The sequence below is a fragment of the Salmo salar genome, chromosome ssa10 (assembly GCF_905237065.1).
Source record: "Salmo salar chromosome ssa10, Ssal_v3.1, whole genome shotgun sequence".
In the NCBI taxonomy this organism is placed as follows: domain Eukaryota; kingdom Metazoa; phylum Chordata; class Actinopteri; order Salmoniformes; family Salmonidae; genus Salmo; species Salmo salar.
The window spans coordinates 15,176,183-15,196,982 of NC_059451.1; the positions used below are offsets into that span (position 1 = coordinate 15,176,183).

At 44.5% G+C, this 20,800-nt stretch overlaps 2 protein-coding genes across 2 annotated transcripts; one reads left to right on the forward strand and one right to left on the reverse strand.

Annotated features, from left to right (window-relative positions):
• The first annotated feature begins 92 nt into the window (after window positions 1-92).
• stil (STIL centriolar assembly protein) lies at window positions 93-15,095 on the forward strand. Its single transcript, XM_014215997.2, has 17 exons — window positions 93-532; window positions 838-923; window positions 1,056-1,163; window positions 1,425-1,540; window positions 1,750-1,937; window positions 3,858-4,114; window positions 4,216-4,299; window positions 4,538-4,624; window positions 6,397-6,544; window positions 7,145-7,254; window positions 7,535-7,655; window positions 7,893-8,870; window positions 8,979-9,108; window positions 9,924-10,155; window positions 10,562-10,718; window positions 11,015-11,334; window positions 13,692-15,095. The coding sequence occupies exons 2-17, from the start codon at window positions 913-915 to the stop codon at window positions 14,377-14,379; spliced, it is 3,735 nt and encodes a 1,244-aa protein (XP_014071472.2). The 5' UTR covers window positions 93-532; window positions 838-912; the 3' UTR covers window positions 14,380-15,095.
• Window positions 15,096-15,585: 490 nt separating this feature from the next.
• LOC106613584 (uncharacterized) lies at window positions 15,586-16,773 on the reverse strand. The gene is made up of 2 exons (XM_014215998.2): window positions 16,204-16,773; window positions 15,586-16,011 (listed from the first exon to the last, which is right to left on the reverse strand). The coding sequence occupies exons 1-2, from the start codon at window positions 16,746-16,748 to the stop codon at window positions 15,672-15,674; spliced, it is 885 nt and encodes a 294-aa protein (XP_014071473.2). The 5' UTR covers window positions 16,749-16,773; the 3' UTR covers window positions 15,586-15,671.
• Window positions 16,774-20,800: the final 4,027 nt, after the last annotated feature.

Consider the following 20,800-nt stretch of genomic DNA (forward strand, 5'->3'; position numbering starts at 1 on the left):
TTTCATATTCTTTGCAACCTCAACAAGACTCGTGTACTGCATCGCCATTACGATAAAAGGACTGGATGGGCTGAGCGGGTGATATTGTCAGCTCCTCTGATAGGAGCCATGGCAGCCATGAAACGGAGCTTTCTATTGGCTGGATTTTATGCCCCGCCATTGGAACCTGGAAACAGCGCCATAATCAATTACATTTGATTTATCGCAAGGAACGTTTGTGTTATGCGTTTAGCTAGCAATGCGGGAAGTGATTAATTCAATGCGACGCTAGGTTGCTGCCAGGTGAAGTAAAAAAATATTAACGAAACAAAGACCGAGAAAGTGTGGACTTACCGCGGATGTGACTGCTTTGATGTTGTTGCCGAGGAAGTTTTAGTTGAGGACAGCGGCTTGAAGACAGTTCTCCGAACATTTCAGCCGGCCATCACGACTCGGTGGCACGCGAACCCATAAGATAGCTAGTTAGTTAACTGGCTACGTTTGGTGAAGAATATTACTGTATGTGCTATGGTCACAAATTGGACTGACACAGGTAACGGGGTGTTAGAGCTAACGTTAGCTAGGTAGTTACAGTAACGTTAGCTAGCTATGCCATTTTCTAAATTTGCCAGGTGGCTAAAGTCCTTTAACTAGCTAGCTGCAGTAGCTAGCTAATGTTACGTTGCCAGCTAGTAACGCTAGTCTTTTGGTGTTGTTGAATTGCATGAAATTGTGCATGGTGTCATGCACACACATTTAGATTTTACCCGGTGTTTGGCCTTGACATAACTGTCAAAGTGTTGACCTCAAAGTCATAGCCAATTCTTGTTGACGGAACAACGCCTTTCCTGTCCACAGAAGAGTGCTCAGGTGAATTTGAAAGGCTTGCCATATCACGTCTTGGACAATGTTTACAAACCAGATAATCTGAAGATGGCAACAAGGTATGTACATGTTTCCTTTGCATATATCAACCCTGGTACATTTGTCATTTATTTACTAATAATTCCAATACAATAACAATTCCCACTGGGAAGTTTGTCTGACAGTATTTGACAATGTTAACCATACCACAGGTCACCAGAGAATGCGCTTGCTGCCCTCACCTTCCCCAAATCCAAAGTGGCCCTATGGGACCCCACACCTAATGGGGATGTGGTTAGCCTCCACCTCTCCTATTACAGGTAGTCTACTGGGTTCTTTTTGACAGTGACTACTTAGCCACTGTACTACTGTTGCTGCATCCTTTCTCATCGCCATCCCATCGTCTGTACTGATTTGAGAAATCTTGGCCGTGTAAGCAATATGTCGGTCTTGCTTTCATCTGCTTAATTCTCTGCAATCAGTTCAGTTGAAAGAAAGGGAACAAGGGAGAAAACAACCTGTGATTGTTATTAGATCATGCTCTGCCTTCACTGCTTGAAAACCTGTTTTCTATTGAACAGAAATCCCCGGCTGCTTCTTGTGGAGAAAACTCTTCGCTTGGCCCACCGCCATGCTCGACAGAGTAACAAGCCTGAGTTCAGCTGTTACTTGCTGGGGACTATTGCTGTGGATTCTGGTGAGAAGTATTCATTTTTTCATGACAAATATATAAAAAAAAAAATGGTAGTTCAAGAGCAAACACACGTTTTTAGATGGGAATAATTTTTTTATACTCATGATGATTTATTGGATATGCTTGCTGAGTAAGTGGTCTTAGGTTTGACTAGTTTATATTTAAACTGCCCTTTGTACCTCTGTTCTCTCTCTCTCCACTCTTTCTCCAAGATGAAGAGGGTGTGACTTTGACACTGGACCGGTTCGATCCGGGCCGGGGTCAGCCTGGCTCCTCTGGAAAGGTGCCCACTGCCCTGATGCCCGGGGACGTCCTGGTGCCCTGTGTGCTGGAAGCCCAGGGGGTCTCTGCCACAGACACCATGGTTCACTCGGCAGAAGGCTTCCACATATCTTTTAAGGTAACATGAATATGTTAATGTCTGCACTGAAAGTAAATGTCCTCTTATCACTCATACAACATGTATTGTGTGAAGAAGTTGAAGGTTTTGAGGATGTTATGAAATGAAGGTTATGCTTACCAGAATACAAGCAATAACATACAAATTCTTATTTACAATGACGGCCTAGGAACAGTGGGTTAACTGCCTTGTTCAGGGGCAGAACGACAGATTTTTACCTTGTCAGCTCGGGGATTCGATCTAGCAACCTTTCGGTTACTGGCCCAACGCTCTAACCACTAGCCGAAATACTTACCGTATTTTCTTACCTAATGCTGTGTTTTCTAACTGGAATTTACATTGGTCCCAACTGTACGTTAAGTTCAACCCACCCTCTTAACTGCCTAACGAGATGGCCCACCTTTTCCGTTGCCTGGATAACAGAAGGAGCATACTCCCTCTACTCCTAAATTGGCAGTTATTGCAACCTGTCGGCAACAGGTGTTGCTAATTACTGAACCCAGGGCTCCAGACTGTGACCATTTAGTCACGTTTTGCTTGATTTGCCTATTGCGCGTTGAACTTTTAATTGGTCAAATTGGTGCAAGCTGCACTTTTTACCTGGTCACCTCAATCAAAACAACCAATTTCTTGGGGCAGATAAAGCCATGCTTTGGTCAAACCGTAAAGTGTATTATTCCACAGATGATCCATTCTATTGAAAAGATACTCCAGTGCAGGGGTATTCAACTCTTACCCTACAAGGAATAGATGGACAATTTCTGGGATTTTTTATTATAGCTCATGAAACATGGGACCAACACTTTACATGTTGCGTTTTATGTTTTTGTTCAGTGTATGTAAGTTGGTTTCCCCTCCTTGCTGTTCTTAAACAATTAAGGCAAGGGCTGTTTTTTCATCTAACTCCACTGCTGCCTCTGCCACATTTGTTCTCAACACCAATATGCTGGGTAACTTTGCTATTATGCACATAGCAACATGGTCTAGTAAAAAGCGGCAATTCACTGATGTTTCAGAACTGTGGACAGCGACCACAATCCAACGCGGGAGAAAGTGCATTTGTTATAATTGTAATTATTGTTCTTATGTAGTATAACCATGTACAATTTCAGTAGCACATGTTTTAGTGATGGAAGGTGCCATCCCCATGTGCGAATCAGACCGGTGTCTTGTACACCATGATTATTATTTTTTGCTCGGCAAAATAAATCTTTGTCGGACAACAGCATATCAACCAAACAATCGACCAGTCGACTAAATGGGGTCAGCCCTAGTAATTAGAACAAGTTGTTTTGCGTCATACCGGTGGTATATCGTTATATCAGCCAATCAGTATTCAGGGATCGAACGACCCACTTTAAAATGAGCAATCTAGCTAATGTGTTTTGAGGTCCCACTTCTGCAGCTGGTGAATTGGCACCAATTGAATTAGGCCTGTATATAATATTAGTGCACGTAAAGATGAAGGCAAATTCACCTCTATTGAACAAAAAAGAATATTCTGGAGCCCTATTTTTGACAGTAAAGTACAACAATATTAGCCTAGTTGACAATCACTGGATTAGGTTGCATATCAAAATATCTTGAATCGTGCGTTCCTGTTTGGACATGGTATTCAATAAATAAGTTATTACTTCTAACATCTCAGTAATCTATTACACTTTTTAATAAAGCATTGTGTATGACTTTATAAGATCACTACTCATTTTCCTATTCTGTGGTGCCGTCATATATACATCTTTTTTTATATGCGACCAAATCATGGGCTGGTGCCACCAGTAGAACTGAGAAAGTTAGTGGCACCAGTGCCACTAGGGGTAACCGTTAGTCCAAAGCCCTGGAACTGCGACCATAGAATGTGCCCAACTTAAACACCCCTAAAACCATGTCGCCATCCTCCCTCCCACCCTACCTGTTCAGATGCTCCAGCACTGCTGCAGCAGCCGGGAGTCCCTGGACCTGTCTAAGCTGCTGGCCCTGCGAGCCCACCTCAGCTGTTTCCAGCAAGGTGACAGCCTGGGCTTCTGCCTGCGCTGGGCCGCCACCGCCCCCGGAAACACGCTGGAAGCTGTGCCCGTCCGGCCCGTGCCCATCATCCCCACCGCCTTGGCCAGGAACCTGAGCAGCCCGGCCAGCCTCACCCAGCCGCTACAGAGCAGCGCCAGCCGCAAACAAGGGTAAGGCTTAAGGACATAACATGGAATAACATTATAAAACAAGTCATGCCAATCATTTATGTTATTGGATAATGAATGCCTCTGGTCTACATTTTGTTCAGCTTTCTGACCATGGATCAAACCCGGAAACTGCTGCTACTACTGGAGTCTGACCCGAAGGCCTACACTCTTCCACTGGTCGGAGTGTGAGAATGCCCTCCATTGACATTATATTTTTCGGCCAACATATGTTATTATTTTGGATGTGCGGGTGGGGCAGGCGGGGGGGGGCGACGACAACTCCATTCATTGGACATAATCTGATCCACAAAAGGATTTATCCTTCCTGATAGTAGTCAAGCTGTTGGGGGGTGTATGTGTGTGCTACCTCATTAGCAGTAGTGTACAGTTTGGTTGACGTGCTTGTGGTGTTGTCTGTGGCAGATGGTTGAGTGGGGTCACCCACATCTACAACCCCCAGGTGTGGGCGTGGTGTCTGAGGTACCTGTTCAGCTCCTCCCTCCATGACAAGTGAGTGGGATGCCCATCTGTTCACATATTGCAAATAGCACTCTGACTGTCATTTCTCACTTGGCCCAAGGTAGCCTGGCTCCATACTCTGTGCTGTAGCCAACTGTTGTATGGTTGTTATCCCATACATACACCAACGAACACAAGTTGGTTGAAGCACAACTGATGTGGGCCACCAGGCTAGGCACTTTGTAATAACGTTCATGAATAAGCCTTAATAAATTATTTCAAATGTTTATGAATTGTTATGGTTTCAATGCTTATTATTTTTTTTAATTTTTTTTACAAATCATGAAATATTTATTTTTAGTTCATCAGTGCTTATTCATGAAGGTTAGCTGTACAGTGCAGCCAAAGTATTCAGACCCCTTGACATTTTCCACATTTTGTTACATTACAGCCTTATTCTAAAATGGATTATATCATTTTCTTTACTCATCAATCTACACACAATACCCCATAATGACAAAGCGAAAACAGTTTTTTTGCAAATTTATTACAAATAAATAATGGATACCTTATCGAAGAAATTGTCCGTAGAGCTCTGAGACAGGATTATGTCGAGGCAACGACTCTTCCTAGAGCTGGCTGCCCGGCAAAATTGAGCAATCGGGAGAGAAGGGCCTTGGTCAGGGAGTTGAACAAGAACCCTATGGTCACTCTGAAAGAGCTCCAGAGTTTCTCTGTAGACGATGGGAGATTCTTCCAAAAGGGCATACATCTCTGCAGCACTTCATCAATCAGGCATTTATTGTAGTGTCCAGATGGAAGCCACTCCTCAGTAAAAGGCACATGACAGCCCGCTTGGAGTTTGCCAAAAGGCACCTAAATTACTCTGAGAGAAACCAGATTCTCTTGTCTGATGAAACCAAGATTGATCTCTTTGGCCTGAATGCCAAGCGTCACAGCTGGACTATGGTGAAGCATGGTGGGGGCAGCATCATGCTGTGGGGGTGTTTTTCAGCGGCAGGGACTGGGAGACTAGTCAGGATTGAGGGGAAAGATTAACAAAGTACAGAAAGATCCTTGATGAAAACCTGCTCCAGAGCGCTCAGGACCTCCGACTGGGGTGAAGGTTCATCTTCCAACAGGACAACAACCCTAAGCACACAGCCAAGACCACGCAGGATTGGCTTTGGGACAAGTCTCTGAATGTCCTTGAATGGCCCAGCCAGAGCCCGGACTTGAACCTGATCGAACATCTCTGGAGAGACCTGAAAACCGCTATGCAGCAATGCTCCCCATCCAACTGGACAGCTTGAGAGGATCTGCAAAGAAGAATGGGAGAAACTCCCCAAATACAGGTGTGCCAAGCTTGTAGTGTCATATCCAAGAAGACTCAAGGCTGTAATCGTTGCCAAAGGTGCTTCAACAAAGTACTATGTGAAGGGTCTGAATACTTACGTAAATGTAATAATTCTGTGTTATACATTTGCAAAAATGTCTAAACTTGCCTTTGCTTTGTCATTATGGGGTTTTGTTTATATTGTCGTCCCCCCCCCATCAATGTAATCCATTTCAGAATAAGGCTGTAACGTAACAAAATGTGGAAAAGTCAAGGGGTCTGAATACTTTCCGAATGCATTGTACATGTGTAGAATAGGGATTTGTCAGACAGCTCTATTCATGAGATTACTATCTGCAACGTTACACAACATTTTCACACCGTTGCACTTCAATGGAATACATCAATCAGTGTTATTATTGGTTAATTTGGGCTACCTTCTCACTTCAAAATGTTTTAATGAACACAGCCCTGATTTGTGTTCCAGGGTGATGTCTGAGGGCGGTGCGTTCCTTGTGGTGCTGTACTCGCTGACCCACAGGGAGCCAGAGTTCTACCAGGTCCAGCCTTGCAGTGGGCAGCAGGACATGACCTTTCAACTGCTCACCAGCACCGAGTCACTCACTCTCTACAAGGTAGGCACACTTATGCCTGACTCACTCTATCGTTCCAACCTGAAACATGCTTGGACATTTCCCTTTCACATTGAGCTTACCAACATGGTTCCAACAACTATTGTCGATGCATAAGGAGGTCGGTGCAGTTCAGCTTGTTTTGGCTCAGCTTAGTAGTATGAAAAGCCCTCTAGTGGCCTTTACCCACTATTACAACAGAATACATCATTTATGGGCCTCCTGAGTGGCGCAGCGATCTAAGGCACTGCATCACAATGCTAGAAGCGTTACTAAAGACCCGGTTCATTCCCGGGCTGTGCCACAATCGGCCGTGGCCGGGACTCCCATAAGACTGCGCACAATTGGCCCACCATCGTACGGGTTAGGGGAGGGTTTGGCCAGGGGGGCTTTATTTGGCTCATCGCGCCCTAGCGACTCCTTGTGGCGGGCCGGGTGCTTGCAGGCTGTCGCCTGTTGAACGATGTTTCCTCCGACACGTTGGTGCAGCTGGCTTCCGGGTTAAGCTGGCAGGTGTTAAGGATGTCGGTTACATAATTTATACATGGTGGATAATCCACGTCAAAATGAGACTTGATTTTCTTTTGTTCCTTGTCTGTGCAGAATGTAGAGGTGTCCGAGGGCCGTACTCTGAAGTTTGAGCTCAGTGCCGAGACCCAGAACCGTGAGGCTGAGTTCTTCAGGGAACTGGTGTCCCGTGTCTCCTTAACAAGGTATACAAGCTCTTCTCTCAAGCATCTGCTGTAACAATATTACTTCGACTGGAGCAGTGGATTGGGACTCAATGCTGTGTCTGTCTGTGTGGTGGCTTTTTGTCTGTGTTTTGGGTCACAAGAATCAATAGGTCTTTTGTTATTAAATACTAACTGAACTCATGAGAACGATCCTCTAACAGGATTTTATGACTTCACAGGAATTGCTGTGGTAGATTAGACATCATTAGACAATGGGCTCACCAGTGTTTGACGGTATCTGTCCTCTTCTCTCCCTCAGCCCTGCGTCAGTGGCAGCCTCTCCGCAGGACAGGCTGTCAATCAGCGACCATGACTCTGGAGTGGAGGATGAGGACCTCTCCCCCAGGCCCTCCCCAAACCCACACCCTCTCACCCAGCAGGTCAGCTCTCTCTGTCTCTCGTTGTCTCTGTCTCTCGTTGTCTCTGTCTCTCGTTGTCTCTGTCTCTCGTTGTCTCTGTCTCTCGTTGTCTCTGTCTCTCGTTGTCTCTGTCTCTCGTTGTCTCTGTCTCCTTTTGGTCTCCTTCCTTTTTATTTCTTTCTTTCCCTCTTTGGAATGCTGTAACCATAGATGTCTCTATTTGTCATTTGACGCATATACCATATTTATACTTTTCAGACCAAGCAGGTCCACCCCTCTGTGCCGGAGCTCTCTCTAGTGATGGACGGCAGCTTCCTGGATGGAAAGACTATGGGTCGCCCTCATCCTCACCTCCCAGCTCTGCAGCAGAGAGGAAGCGCCCCTCCCTCCCACCAGCTCCACCCCTGGGCTGCCAGACCCCCAGGCCAGGGTCCCACCATCCTCGGGGGCCCCCTTCCCATCAGAAGGCCCCTGACCCCTGCCATGGCCCCCCAGGGCAAAGGCAGCAGAAGAGCTTCTCTCACCCCCGGGCAGCAGCCACCACTGTTCCGGCCCCCCTCCTCCAGCAGGAAATCAGCCCCTCCGCAGTTCAGGAAGACGTCGTCTGCCTCTACTTCATCCTCCTCCTCTCCAAAGACTGTCTCCTCTCCTAATGGATCAGTCCATCAGGCCAGGCAGTTCCACCCAGCTCCAGGACGCCCCTCTCAGAGAGGGGCCTCCCCCGTCGGAAACTCTCCACAACCCATCCCCAGGCACAGCCCCGGTCCCCCCCCAACCCCCATGCCCACTCACCAACAGCCCCCAGTCCATCCCAAGCACTTCCACAGCACCCCCAACCTTAACTTGAACCAGCCTTGCGGGTGCTGCTCTTTCCATCCACACAACCATACCCCATTGTACCACCCCAATCACTGGCAGGAGGCCTCAGGGACCCCGGGTGGGCACTTCTGCTCAAACTCTGATAGTAACCCCCCCACCTCTCACCAAACAAACCTTCACTTCAGCCCAGCGTGCCTCACTGGGGGCCCCCCCACCACACACCACTTCCCCTCTCAGGGGCCCTGCTCTCCCAGGGGCCGCTTGGAGCTGCTAGCCCCCGCCTGTCAGAACCAGTGTTGCCAGGCCCAGGCAACCCCCTCTCTCTCTCCCCTGGACGGGCCTATGAACCTCCTAGCCTCTGACGCCTACAGAATCCTGGTGGACCAAGACCGGCAGCTCAAGTTACTGCAGGCCCAGGTGAGGTTCTCCACGGTGTCATTGTGTCATTTTATACAGTGTCTGATATCCACAATCTTGAAGCTTTAGAACAGGGGTTCTCAACCTTTCTTACCCTGTTGATTTCAGATCCAGAAGCTACTTGAGGCCCAAGGGAAAAGTGGGAGCTCATCTCCATCCACTGAGCAGGCAGTCATCCAGACACAGACCTCCCCTGGACAACAGACCAAGAGAAGTGTTAGCATCGCTGTAGGCACAGGTACTGTAGTCATTCATCACTGCTTATACATGGTGGGTAGTCATAGTTTGTCTATCCACTGCATTTTAATCCAATACTAGGCCTGTCACTCGTTTTTGTGTGACAGTGTGACGCTCTAGTCTCCAGAAACACTGTGAAAATCGTATTTCTCACTTATGGTTCATTTGAGATCTACTGAGAACATGGCCTTTTTTTCTCTCCAAGTCTCCTGAAGAGAAAGTGAATTCAGATTACCCAGTATCAATACACCTATGATTACTCTTTTGTTGTGTAACTGTCTTGGACTTTTTGTTGTTGTTTACTATACCATACAGGGTGTGTTCGGAAATTCACTCTGGTGTGCCAGAGTGCATTCTGGGCGTTCGTAAATTCAGAGCGTTGTCAGATTGTCTGTTCGTAAATTCAGTGTTTCGCGTTCGGAGCACCCACTGGACGCTCTTGCCAAGGAGTAGGGTTGATCCGAGCGTTCCTCACAACGGCAGTCAAGCACCCAAGCTAACTGGAAGTAGCTAGCCAACGTTAGCCAGACACAAATGAGAGAAACTCCCTCTGACCATTTGACTTGCCCTAGCAGAGCTGGTGATCTAGAGTGTTAGTGACTAACTGTGCTGCTGGCAACAATTAAATTACTCTTCTTTTTTTTTTTTACCAACGTTTACTGACCCCGGTAATATTCAGCAGGTGTTGCGCGTTCGTAAATTCATTATTCTGCCCTCTGGCACACTCAGACGAGAGTGCTCTGAAATTGGACTAGATAGCCAGAGTGAATTTACGAACGCACCCTTAGTTGACTAACTTCATCTCTCCCTCTGAAGGTGCCAGTCTGTTCTGGGGCGTCCCAGTCGATGCTCACATTGACGAGGACCGCCCACAGCCAGAGTGGCACAGAGGGCCTGGTGCTCCTGATGGCAGCAGGGCCTCCTCTAGTTGGAGCTCTGGCAGTGCCAACCTTACCCACAGCAGGCACATAGGTGGCTCGGAAGAAGAGAGCGGAGTCAGGGAGGGACGGGTGCCAGGCTCACCAGCCAACCAGTCAATGCACCAAAGGTAAGCAAACGATTGGCTGCATTTCAAACTGAGGGCTTGCTTTTTTGACATCGGCCCAGCCCTCAATTTGAATTGACTGGAAGAATGCAAGAAAGTAAGGGTCGTAGTTCACCACCTTGAACTCTGAAAGGGGAGTTGACACCATTTTACTCCCTCCATTTCACAAGAATGAGGCTTTAATGGTTGAAAGGAATAGAGAAAGTTTCAATCTGAAACCCACCCACGAGAACATGGCTGATGTGAGGGCTCACCGTATCGTGGATATTTTCACAACTGGCGTCAGACGTGTGATCCCACCAACTGTGACGGCTCACCATCTGAACACTGGTGCCACCTCGTGGCCATTTCAGTTCATTTATTTTTACCGTCCTATGAACCGCATTGTGTTTTTGTTCATTTCCTGCAGGACTCAGTCAGCATTTGGAGACTGTTCTTTCCAGAGTCCAGTGTTGGGGGAGAGTGCCAGCATGTACTACCAGTCCCAGTCTCCACAGAGGGGCGGCACCAAGAGTGAGGAGCCCAGGGCGGTGGAGGACGACCAGCGGTTTTATCAGGATCTACTGGTAAGAGTCGTCTTTTATAGGCACTTTCTCCATGTATGTCAACAGAAAACACTTATGAGCACGGCCCCAAGTGATTAGGCTATGTGTTTTGTATTTGCTCCGTCTTTCATTCTGTTATGCTTTATTTTGGGGAATGTTTCAACAGAATCTAGTATTGCAGTGAAACGCTTAATCCAACATGTTATGTGGCCAGCCTCTGTCCTGTGAGGTCCCTTTTTGACTATCTGTCGCTTGGAACTAAAAGTATGAAAAATTATTTTACCAATAAAGATCTGACGTTCTTCATCCTTCCACAGGGCCAAGTGAACAGCCGCCTCCAGGGATCAGTGAACGAGGAGGTCGAAGGGGAAGAAGACCAAAGGACCTCGTACCCACGGCGGGAGAGCCACAGCTTGTCCCCCAGACAAGTGTCCCACTGTCAGTCCCAGCAGTCGTCCCCTAGCCCTGTTCACGTCAGCTCCCGTCAGCCGGAGCCCAAAGGAGAGGAGCAGCCAAAAGGAAGGGACCAGGTGCTCCACGCCACGCTGCGCCAGCTGCAGCAGCTAGGGGTCAACGTGGACCTGGACTCTGCTGACCCTGAGGGCAAGACCAGGCGCACTTCTGTAGAGAGTGCCAGGTATGTTTGCCTTGATGTTTCAGGTTTACTTGACAATCTTTGCACGTAGGTCATAGATGTAGTAGTCTTATGGTATAACAATAGTGCCACCTAGCAGTAGGACTGGGAAGGAAGTTTGAGTCACGGAAAATGGACCTGTTATTTTCAGCGGTGTAAAGTACTTAGGTAAAATTACAGTAATTTCCGGACTATTAAGCGCACCTGAATATAAGCCGCACCCACTGAATTTAAAAAAAAATTATTATTTTGAACATAAATAAGCCGCACATGTCTATAAGCCGCAGGTGCCTACCGGTACATTGAAACAAATGAACTTCACACAGGCTTTAACAAAACTCGGCTTGTAACAAAAATAAATAGGCTTTAACGAAACACGGCTTGTAACAAAAAATAAATAGGCTTTAACGAAACACGGCTTGTAACAAAAATAAATAGGCTTTAACGAAACACGGCTTGTAACAAAAATAAATAGGCTTTAACGAAACATGGCTTGTAACAAAAATAAATAGGCTTTAACGAAACACGGCTTGTAACAAAAAATACAAAATTAGCAGTAAACAGTAGCCTACCAAGAAAGTAATTGGTCGCCATCTTCCTCCTCCTGTGCACTGAAAACATCTCCTTCGGTGTCGGAGTTGAATAGCCTCAGAATTGCTTCATCCGATATTGGATCGTTTTCATTGTCGCTCTTGTCACTTTCATCCGGAGGCAAATCCCCCGCTGAGCCCTCTTCAACACGCAGCAGTCCAGCCTTTCGAAACCCGTTGATGATAGTGGATTTTTTGACAATGCTCCACGCTGTCAGGACCCACTGGCAGACTTGACCATGAGTTGCTCTTCGCGTGCGGCCCGTTTTTAGTGAAGGATTTCTCCCCACTTGTCATCCAAGCCTCCCGCTGAACACGGCGCGCCACCTTAAATGCACGATTTACACTGATGTCGAGTGGCTGCAAATACTTTGTTGTGCCCCCAGGAATCAGGGTGACAAAATGACTACCGTAATCAGAATGATGGGAAGTTTGAGAGCGCTCGATTTAATCTAAACAGTAAACAAAATAGTTGTTTGACCTTAACCCGTTCGGCAATTTCATTGGTCTAATGAAAGCTTCATGCCGGCAAAAAACTGAGCACGTCACAATGTGTTTTTTTGTAGAAATTTTTTTGAAAGCGGGTAAAATCCATATATTAGCCGCGTCATTGTTTAAGCCGCGACGTTCAAAGCGTGGGAAAAAAGTTGCGGCTTATAGTCCGGAAATTACGGTACTTTAAAGTACTACTTAAGTAGTGTTTGGGGTATATGTACTTTACTATTTATATTTTTTGACAACTTTTACTTCACTAATTATTTATTTTATTTAACTAGGCCAGATAAGAACAAATTCTTATTTACAATGACGACCTACCAAAAGGCCTCCTGCGGGGATGGGGGCTGGAATTAAGAATAAATAAAATAATTAAAAAATATAGGACACAACCCGACAAGAGACTCCACAACACTACATAAAGAGACATAAGAAGACAACATGGCAAGGCAGCAGCACATGACAACACCGCATGATAGCAGCACATGGCAGCAGCGTAACATGGTACAAACATTATTGGGCACAGACAACAGCACAAAGGGCAAGACGGTAGAGACAACAATGCATCACGCAAAGCAGCCGCAACTGTAAGTAAGAGTGTCCGTGATTGAGTCTTTGAATGAAGATTGAGATAAAACTGTCCCGTTTGCATTCCTAAAGAAAATAATTAATTTTTACGTCATACATTTTCCATGACACCCAAAAGTACTCGTTACATTTTGAATGCTTAGCAGAACAGGAAAAGGGTCCAATTCACACTTATCAAGAGAATATCCCTGGTCATCCCTGCCTCTAATCTGGCGGCTCACTAAACACATGCTTCGTTTGTAAATTATGTCTGAGTGTTGGAGTGTGCTCCTGGCTTTCTGTGAATAAAATGTAAAAAAAACAAGAATGGCACAATCTGGTTTGCCTAATATAAGGAATTTTAAATTTATTTTTTATTTTTGATAAGAATATTTTAGAAATTACATTTACTTGTGATACTTAAGTATATTTACAACTAAATACTTCAACTTTTACTCATAGTATTTTACTGGGTGACTTTCACTTGTAATTTTCTATTAAGGTATCTTTCTCTCAAGTATGAAAATTGGGTACTTTTCCATCAGTGATTATGGTTACAGCCATTCTAACATGACAATAGGGGCTATTACAGTAGCTCATTCTCGTACTTTCTGGCTCATTCTCATGCAAGTTCGACATCATTATCTTATGCAGAAGTTGTTCCTGTAACTTTGATTTTAAATGCAGCTCCCGTTTCCTTCTCCCCAGTACCCTGGCCGGCATCAACCCAGAGGCGGTCATCAGCAGACTGACCCTCCCAGAGTCGACGGGGACCAGCATGTGGGGCGGCAGCGTGGATCTCAGCCTGGAGGCCAACGCCATCGCCCTCCGATACCTGAGCGACCAGCAGCTCTCCAGGCTCTCTGTAGGGGGAGGGCAACAGCCCCCCAAGGCCCTTCCCAGGCTCAGCCCCTGCACACTGCTCTCAGAGAAGCCCCCAACAGAGAAGAGCGCCATGGGACTGAGCAGTATTCTGTCTCCGAACAACATGTCCTTTGCCACCCGCAAGTACATGAAGAGGTACGGGCTGATAGAGGAGGGGAGTGGGAGTGAGGAGGAGCTATTGGAGATGGGATACACTGTACAGTTCCATGTTCAACAGGAACAAGAAGGGCAAAGAGTGAGGGTTCTGAAAAACATCACCAACGAGTTGCCCCAATCCGACCCTGTCAACCCCCAGGCGCTGCATGCAGACTCTCAAAGCCAGCTACTCAGAGACTTGCGTCCTAAAATGCAGCTTTTGGCCCGCGGCGCCAAACACAGTTTGGAGAAGGAGAATGGCGCCAAACGACGGCCATCTGTAGGAGAAATGCAGAGGGAGTGTCCTCAACCAGAAGGGTCGATGGGAAATTTCTTGGACCTAAGTAGACTTCGACAGCTGCCGAAACTCTTCTAAAGGACCACGGCAACTAATGCAAAGGGAACTCAAAATGACAAATGAAATGTATTGTCGAAATCCATTGGGATTTGTCAGTTTGCTGGTTTCCTTAGTAAGAGGTTTTTAAATACTTCCATACATTTTTGTTTACACATTTCGTTTTTTTAATGCCTCTTTATTTTAATCTTCCTGGTGCTCATTGTAATGTATACATTTGTTTGTGACCACTGACGTACAGAGACTGTTAGCAAATCACGACAGTGCTCTTTGTCTTATGAGCAAAATTCTTGTCTTCTACTACCACTTGGGTGTAGTGTCATGATTTAGCTCTTCAATGGTGGCAGCCAGGTCATTTTATCTATTTTAATTTCAAGTGCTTTTGATTTTCAACATGCCATGGATGCCAATTGTCTGAACCATTGTAAAAGCTATTTAATTTACGTTTTGGCTGTTTATTGATAACCACTATACCCAATCTCCTGGTAATTGATGTGTACCTATTTATAGTCAATGTTGGGATTTTTTAAAAGTCTGATTACATGGTGAGAAAGGCTACATTCATGCCAAAAATGTTTACTTTTCTGTTTTTTTATGTTGTAAATATCTGTTTCCTTCATGCTATATTGTTTTTATTGTGTGTTTGTACATGAAATGCCTGAAGCATTATTTCAAGTGTCTCAACTTGAACTTTCTATTTAAAATTGCCTCAATAAATATGTACATGATTCATATAAGTTTGTACTTTTTCTACAGATGGTTTTCTTTTGTGATTTTACATTTTAGTGTTCTATTTAGTAAGCCCTCTACAGTCCCACCCCAACCCAGCCTTCTATCCCTGAAGTAATTTCACACCCATCTGACAGACTTCCCACTGTTAACCTGGCATCACCGCTCTTCAAAAAAGATCTAGGCATATCTAGAATAAACAGACAAAAACTAGTGACTTCAATTGTGAAATGTTGCTAATCTGTGCTAGAGCTGGGTTCCTGGTTAAAGATAATGTTGTGGGGGATATGGACTATCCTGGGCTCAATGGAGAATGTGGTTAATCACATGCTAACAGCATGTTGGCACAGAGTAAGGGTATAGCTCAGCTATAGTCATCCTATACCTGCACCTGTCACAGATTTCTCTTTCTCCATCACGTCTCTTTACCAGATCTACGTTTTTCTCTTCCATTTAGTAATGCATGTTGGAGGGATTAAAGAAGAAAAGGAATGCAAGAATAGTCTTTTAATGTATTCACACACTTATGAATCGTGAGGTGAAGATAATTGTTCACCCTACAGGGAAGTCTTTCATGTGTGGTTTCACCAGTTGTCATCGTTCTGCAGCCAGGTGCCCTTGTCTAGCACAATGCCATGCGCCCCGGTAATTTCCCACTTGGCCTTGTAGCGCTGGTCCCCTGCGCCCTCACCGAGGTCCCACACCTCCATAAACAGCATCTCCTCAGGCACCTCCATGAAATCAGAGGTCAGGCCCAGTTTCTGGAGGTCAAAGATCATCGGTGTGGTGGTGGAGTCCAGATACTGGCTCAGGGCGGGGCTGAGGTGATTGGCTGGTGAAGTTGGATGAGGCTGGCGTTGCACACTGCTGCCCAACTGGCCTGTCAAGTTCTTCATAACCTCCAGACAACGAGGTTCTTCCGCTCTATAGGATACACACAGCATGACATAACACCTTGTTCCTGGTCTGGTTCTAAACTATGTGCTGTAGCTAACTCTTCTGTCATTGTACAGTATGGAACCTACCTTGTTTCTAGTCATCAAGGGAAATCAGAGCTATTGAATTCTGTTGGGTCATTAAATTAAAAGATCATACAAGTACCATAATGATATTTACCTAATGTCTGAAGTCTTCCAGGCATCTCCCATGGACTGACCAGGCTGGAGCAGGGCGAGATCTCCAAAGATCTCGGTCATGGTTGTTTTTTGCTCCAGGGGTGGTGGGGGCAGGAGGTTTGGAGGGAAGTATGGCCAATGATCAGCTGTGCAATCTAACAATGGACCAGACTGGAGAATAAGTGGGTTCTCCTTTTGCGGAGAATGGTTGGTTGGGTAAAAAGGCTGGGCCTTACATTCCTCAACAGAAAGGTGACCAGGTGACTCTTTGTTCAAGGTATTATTTGAGATCTTGCTGCTTGTTGATGTTGGAGTGTCATTTTTCAATGTCTCAGGTGCTTCATTCTTTGTTGTGCTTGGTCGTTTGCATGATCCATTGACTGAAGTGTTTTTCCCAAGGTCAGTCAATTCAATAAATTCAGTCTCTTTGTTCTTTCGTTGTTTTCTTCCATTTCTTGTCCTGGTTTTGGTCTCATTGGTGCTACAGCAGCACACAAAGCAAAAAAAACACCAACCTCGAAACCATTTCTTAATTGCCTTCTTCATTTTCAAAAAGGATAATGAGAATTTTACATTAAAAATTTAGAATTGGAACTAACAAACAGGTTTGCATGGTAACGGTAAACATTCCAAATCATTTAACCTTTGTGACATCGATATGATAAGATTTAGAATTATATATTGACATTAAGTTCTAATAAAATAATTCTCCTCTTGCAGTTTTGTTTGAATATTGTACCAATGAATTCAGACCCCAAAGGTGATACCCCACATCTGATGTCGAGGCATAATTGACATCATGACATAATCAACATCACTAGGGCACCCCTCGCTTACTGGTGTTAAATAATTGTAAATAAATCTTTTGATTCAATGCAATTCCCCCTCCTGCAAATCAAAAAGGTTATCTGTTCAGCTTTTTGGTCTCTGGATATGCCTCTAATATTCTCAACTCCAGAACACTTAAAAGAAATACATAATTTGTCAACAAATCAATAAATTGGATTTGAAAAAAAATCATCAACCGGTACTGTTTTCATCTCATTTCAACCAGCTTTGTAAACTTTGAAGTTATGGCTAAAACTTAAACTTAATTACATTGATTTAGCCTGACTAACATGCAGTGGTGTAAAGTACTTAAGAAAAATTACTTTAAAGTACTACTTAAATATCTTTCTTGGGTATCTGTACTTTACTTTACTATTTATATTTTTAACAACTTTTACTTCGCAACATTCCTAATGAAAATAATGTACTTTTTACTCCATACATTTTACCTGACACCCAAAAGTACTCATTACTTTTGATACTTAAGTATATTTACAATTAAATACTTCAACTTTTACTCAAGTAGTATTTTACTGGGTGACTTTTACTTGAGTAGCTTTCTATTAAGGTATCTATACTTTTACTCAAGTATGACAATTGGGTACTTTTTCCATCACTGCTAACAGGTTGTTACACAATCTAATTTCAACATAATCATCAGAACTATGTTTATGTTGACATTTTGTTGAAAATTCCAATTGTGGGAAACATCCACACAGCATGATGTTGCCATTCACCGTGCTTCACCGTAGGGATGGTCCCAGGTTTCCTTCATACGTGACACTTGATATTCAGGCCAGAGTTCAGTCTTGGTTTCATCAGACCAGAGAATCTCTACGGCTTGATTTTTGCTCTGACATGCACTGTCAACTGTGGGACCTTATATAGAAGTGTGTGCCTTTCCAAATCATGTCCAATCAATTGAATTTACCACAGGTGGACTCCAATCAATTTGTAGAAACATCTCAAGAATTATCAATGGAAACAGGATGCACCTGAGCTCAATTTTGAGTCTCATAGCAATGGTTCCGAATACTTATGTAAATAAGGTATTCTTGTTTTTTATTTGTAATACATTTGCAGACGTTTCTATAATCCTGTTTTCGCTTTGTCATTATGGGGTATTGTGTGGCTATAACGTAACAAAATGTGGAAAAAGTCAAGGGGTCTGAATACTTTTCGGAGCCACTGTACATACATATATATATACACTGCTCAAAAAAATAAAGGGAACACTAAAATAACACATCCTAGATCTGAATGAATGAAATAATCTTATTAAATACTTTTTTCTTTACATAGTTGAATGTGCTGACAACAAAATCACACAAAAATAATCAATGGATATCTAATTTATCAACCCATGGAGGTCTGGATTTGGAGTCACACTCAAAATTAAAGTGGAAAACCACACTACAGGCTGATCCAACTTTGATGTAATGTCTTTAAAACAAGTCAAAATGAGGCTCAGTAGTGTGTGTGGCCTCCACGTGCCTGTATGACCTCCCTACAACGCCTGGGCATGCTCCTGACGAGGTGGCGGATGGTCTCCTGAGGGATCTCCTCCCAGACCTGGACTAAAGCATCCGCCAACTCCTGGACAGTCTGTGGTGCAACGTGGCGTTGGTGGATGGAGCGAGACATGATGTCCCAGATGTACTCAATTGGATTCAGGTCTGGGGAACGAGCGGGCCAGTCCATAGCATCAATGCCTTCCTCTTGCAGGAACTGCTGACACACTCCAGCCACATGAGGTCTAGCATTGTCTTGCATTAGGAGGAACCCAGGGCCAACCGCACCAGCATATGGTCTCACAAGGGGTCTGAGGATCTCATCTCGGTACCTAATGGCAGTCAGGCTACCTCTGGCGAGCACATGGAGGGCTGTGCGGCCCCCCAAAGAAATGCCACCCCACACTATGACTGACCCACTGCCAAACCGGTCATGCTGGAGGATGTTGCAGCCAGCAGAACGTTCTCCACGGCGTCTCCAGACTCTGTCACGTCTGTCACATGTGCTCAGTGTGAACCTGCTTTCATCTGTGAAGAGCACAGGGCGCCAGTGGCGAATTTGCCAATCTTGGTGTTCTCTGGCAAATGCCAAACGTCCTGTACGGTGTTGGGCTGTAAGCACAACCCCCACCTGTGGACGTCGGGCCCTCATACCACCCTCATGGAGTCTGTTTCTGACCGTTTGAGCAGACACATGCACATTTGTGGCCTGCTGAAGGCCATTTTGCAGGGCTCTGGCAGTGCTCCTCCTGCTCCTCCTTGCACAAAGGCGGAGGTAGCGGTCCTGCTGCTGGGTTGTTGCCCTCCTACGGCCTCCTCCACGTCTCCTGATGTACTGGCCTGTCTCCTGGTAGCGCCTCCATGCTCTGGACACTACGCTGACAGACACAGCAAAGCTTCTTGCCACAGCTCGCATTGATGTGCCATCCTGGATGAGCTGCACTACCTGAGCCACTTGTGTGGGTTGTAGACTCCGTCTCATGCTACCACTAGAGTGAAAGCACCGCCAGCATTCAAAAGTGACCAAAACATCAGCCAGGAAGCATAGGAACTGAGAAGTGGTCTGTGGTCACCACCTGCAGAACCACTCCTTTATTGGGGGTGTCTTGCTAATTGCCTATAATTTCCACCTGTTGTCTATTCCATTTGCACAACAGCATGTGAAATGTATTGTCAATCAGTGTTGCTTCCTAAGTGGACAGTTTGATTTCACAGAAGTGTGATTGACTTGGAGTTACATTGTGTTGTTTAAGTGTTCCCTTTATTTTTTTTGCAGCAATATATATTGGGTGGTTGATGTTATGTTGAATTTCATATTTAATAAGACATTTTATTTGACCATGTTTCAATGTTGATAGTAAGATGGTACGTTTGAATCAATGTCATTGTTTCAATGTCGTGCCATCAACCTAAATAAAGATGTATATTGAAATAAAATTAGAAGCCAACATTGACTCCTACTGGTTTATGAGGGGTAATGCACTTCAGTCATAACAAGTCTACCATCCAGATGCCTACCACTGGAAACAAGCAGTGCTTCATTCAGCCGAGCTATCATGTCAACACATTTTGACATTAATCAGCTTCCATATTCATTTGGGTAGATTACCAAAACATTGACTAGTTGAAAGTAACTCCTCTAACTGTTCTTGGTACAAGCTGTATGTGAAAGTAAATTCAAAGTAAGGTTGGGTTTATGTAGGCTACATGGACATCTGATTTGCCCAAAGGACACCATCATTTCAACATGAAGCATGGTTGATTGGATCTTTGGAAGTTTAGAAGTAGTTACCACTAGCCCTATAATTAGGATGCCAAATTCATTTTGTTAATAATAAACTTTAACGTTTGGATATATGTTATTCATAATATTGAGTATATATCCTATCCAAGCAGTTTGTTTACAAATAAATTATTGATATGTTGGATTCACAGCTCCATCTCAAATAAAAATCTAAGTTAAAGAATAGGACTAAATCAAAACAAACTTTAAATGCACTTTAAATAAAGTTTGATTTGATTTAGTCCTATTCTCCAACTTAGATTTTTGGTTGAGATGCAGATGTGAATCCAACATATTAATAACTTGTAGATTACATTTGAAATCAACTAACCATCCTTCATATACAAGACAATATCCAAAGATAAAAGTGTATTATTAGTATCATGAATTTAGCATCCTTTTTATAGAGCTAATGGTAACTACTTCTTAACTTCCAACGATCCAGTCAACCATGGATGAACGACAGTATGTATATC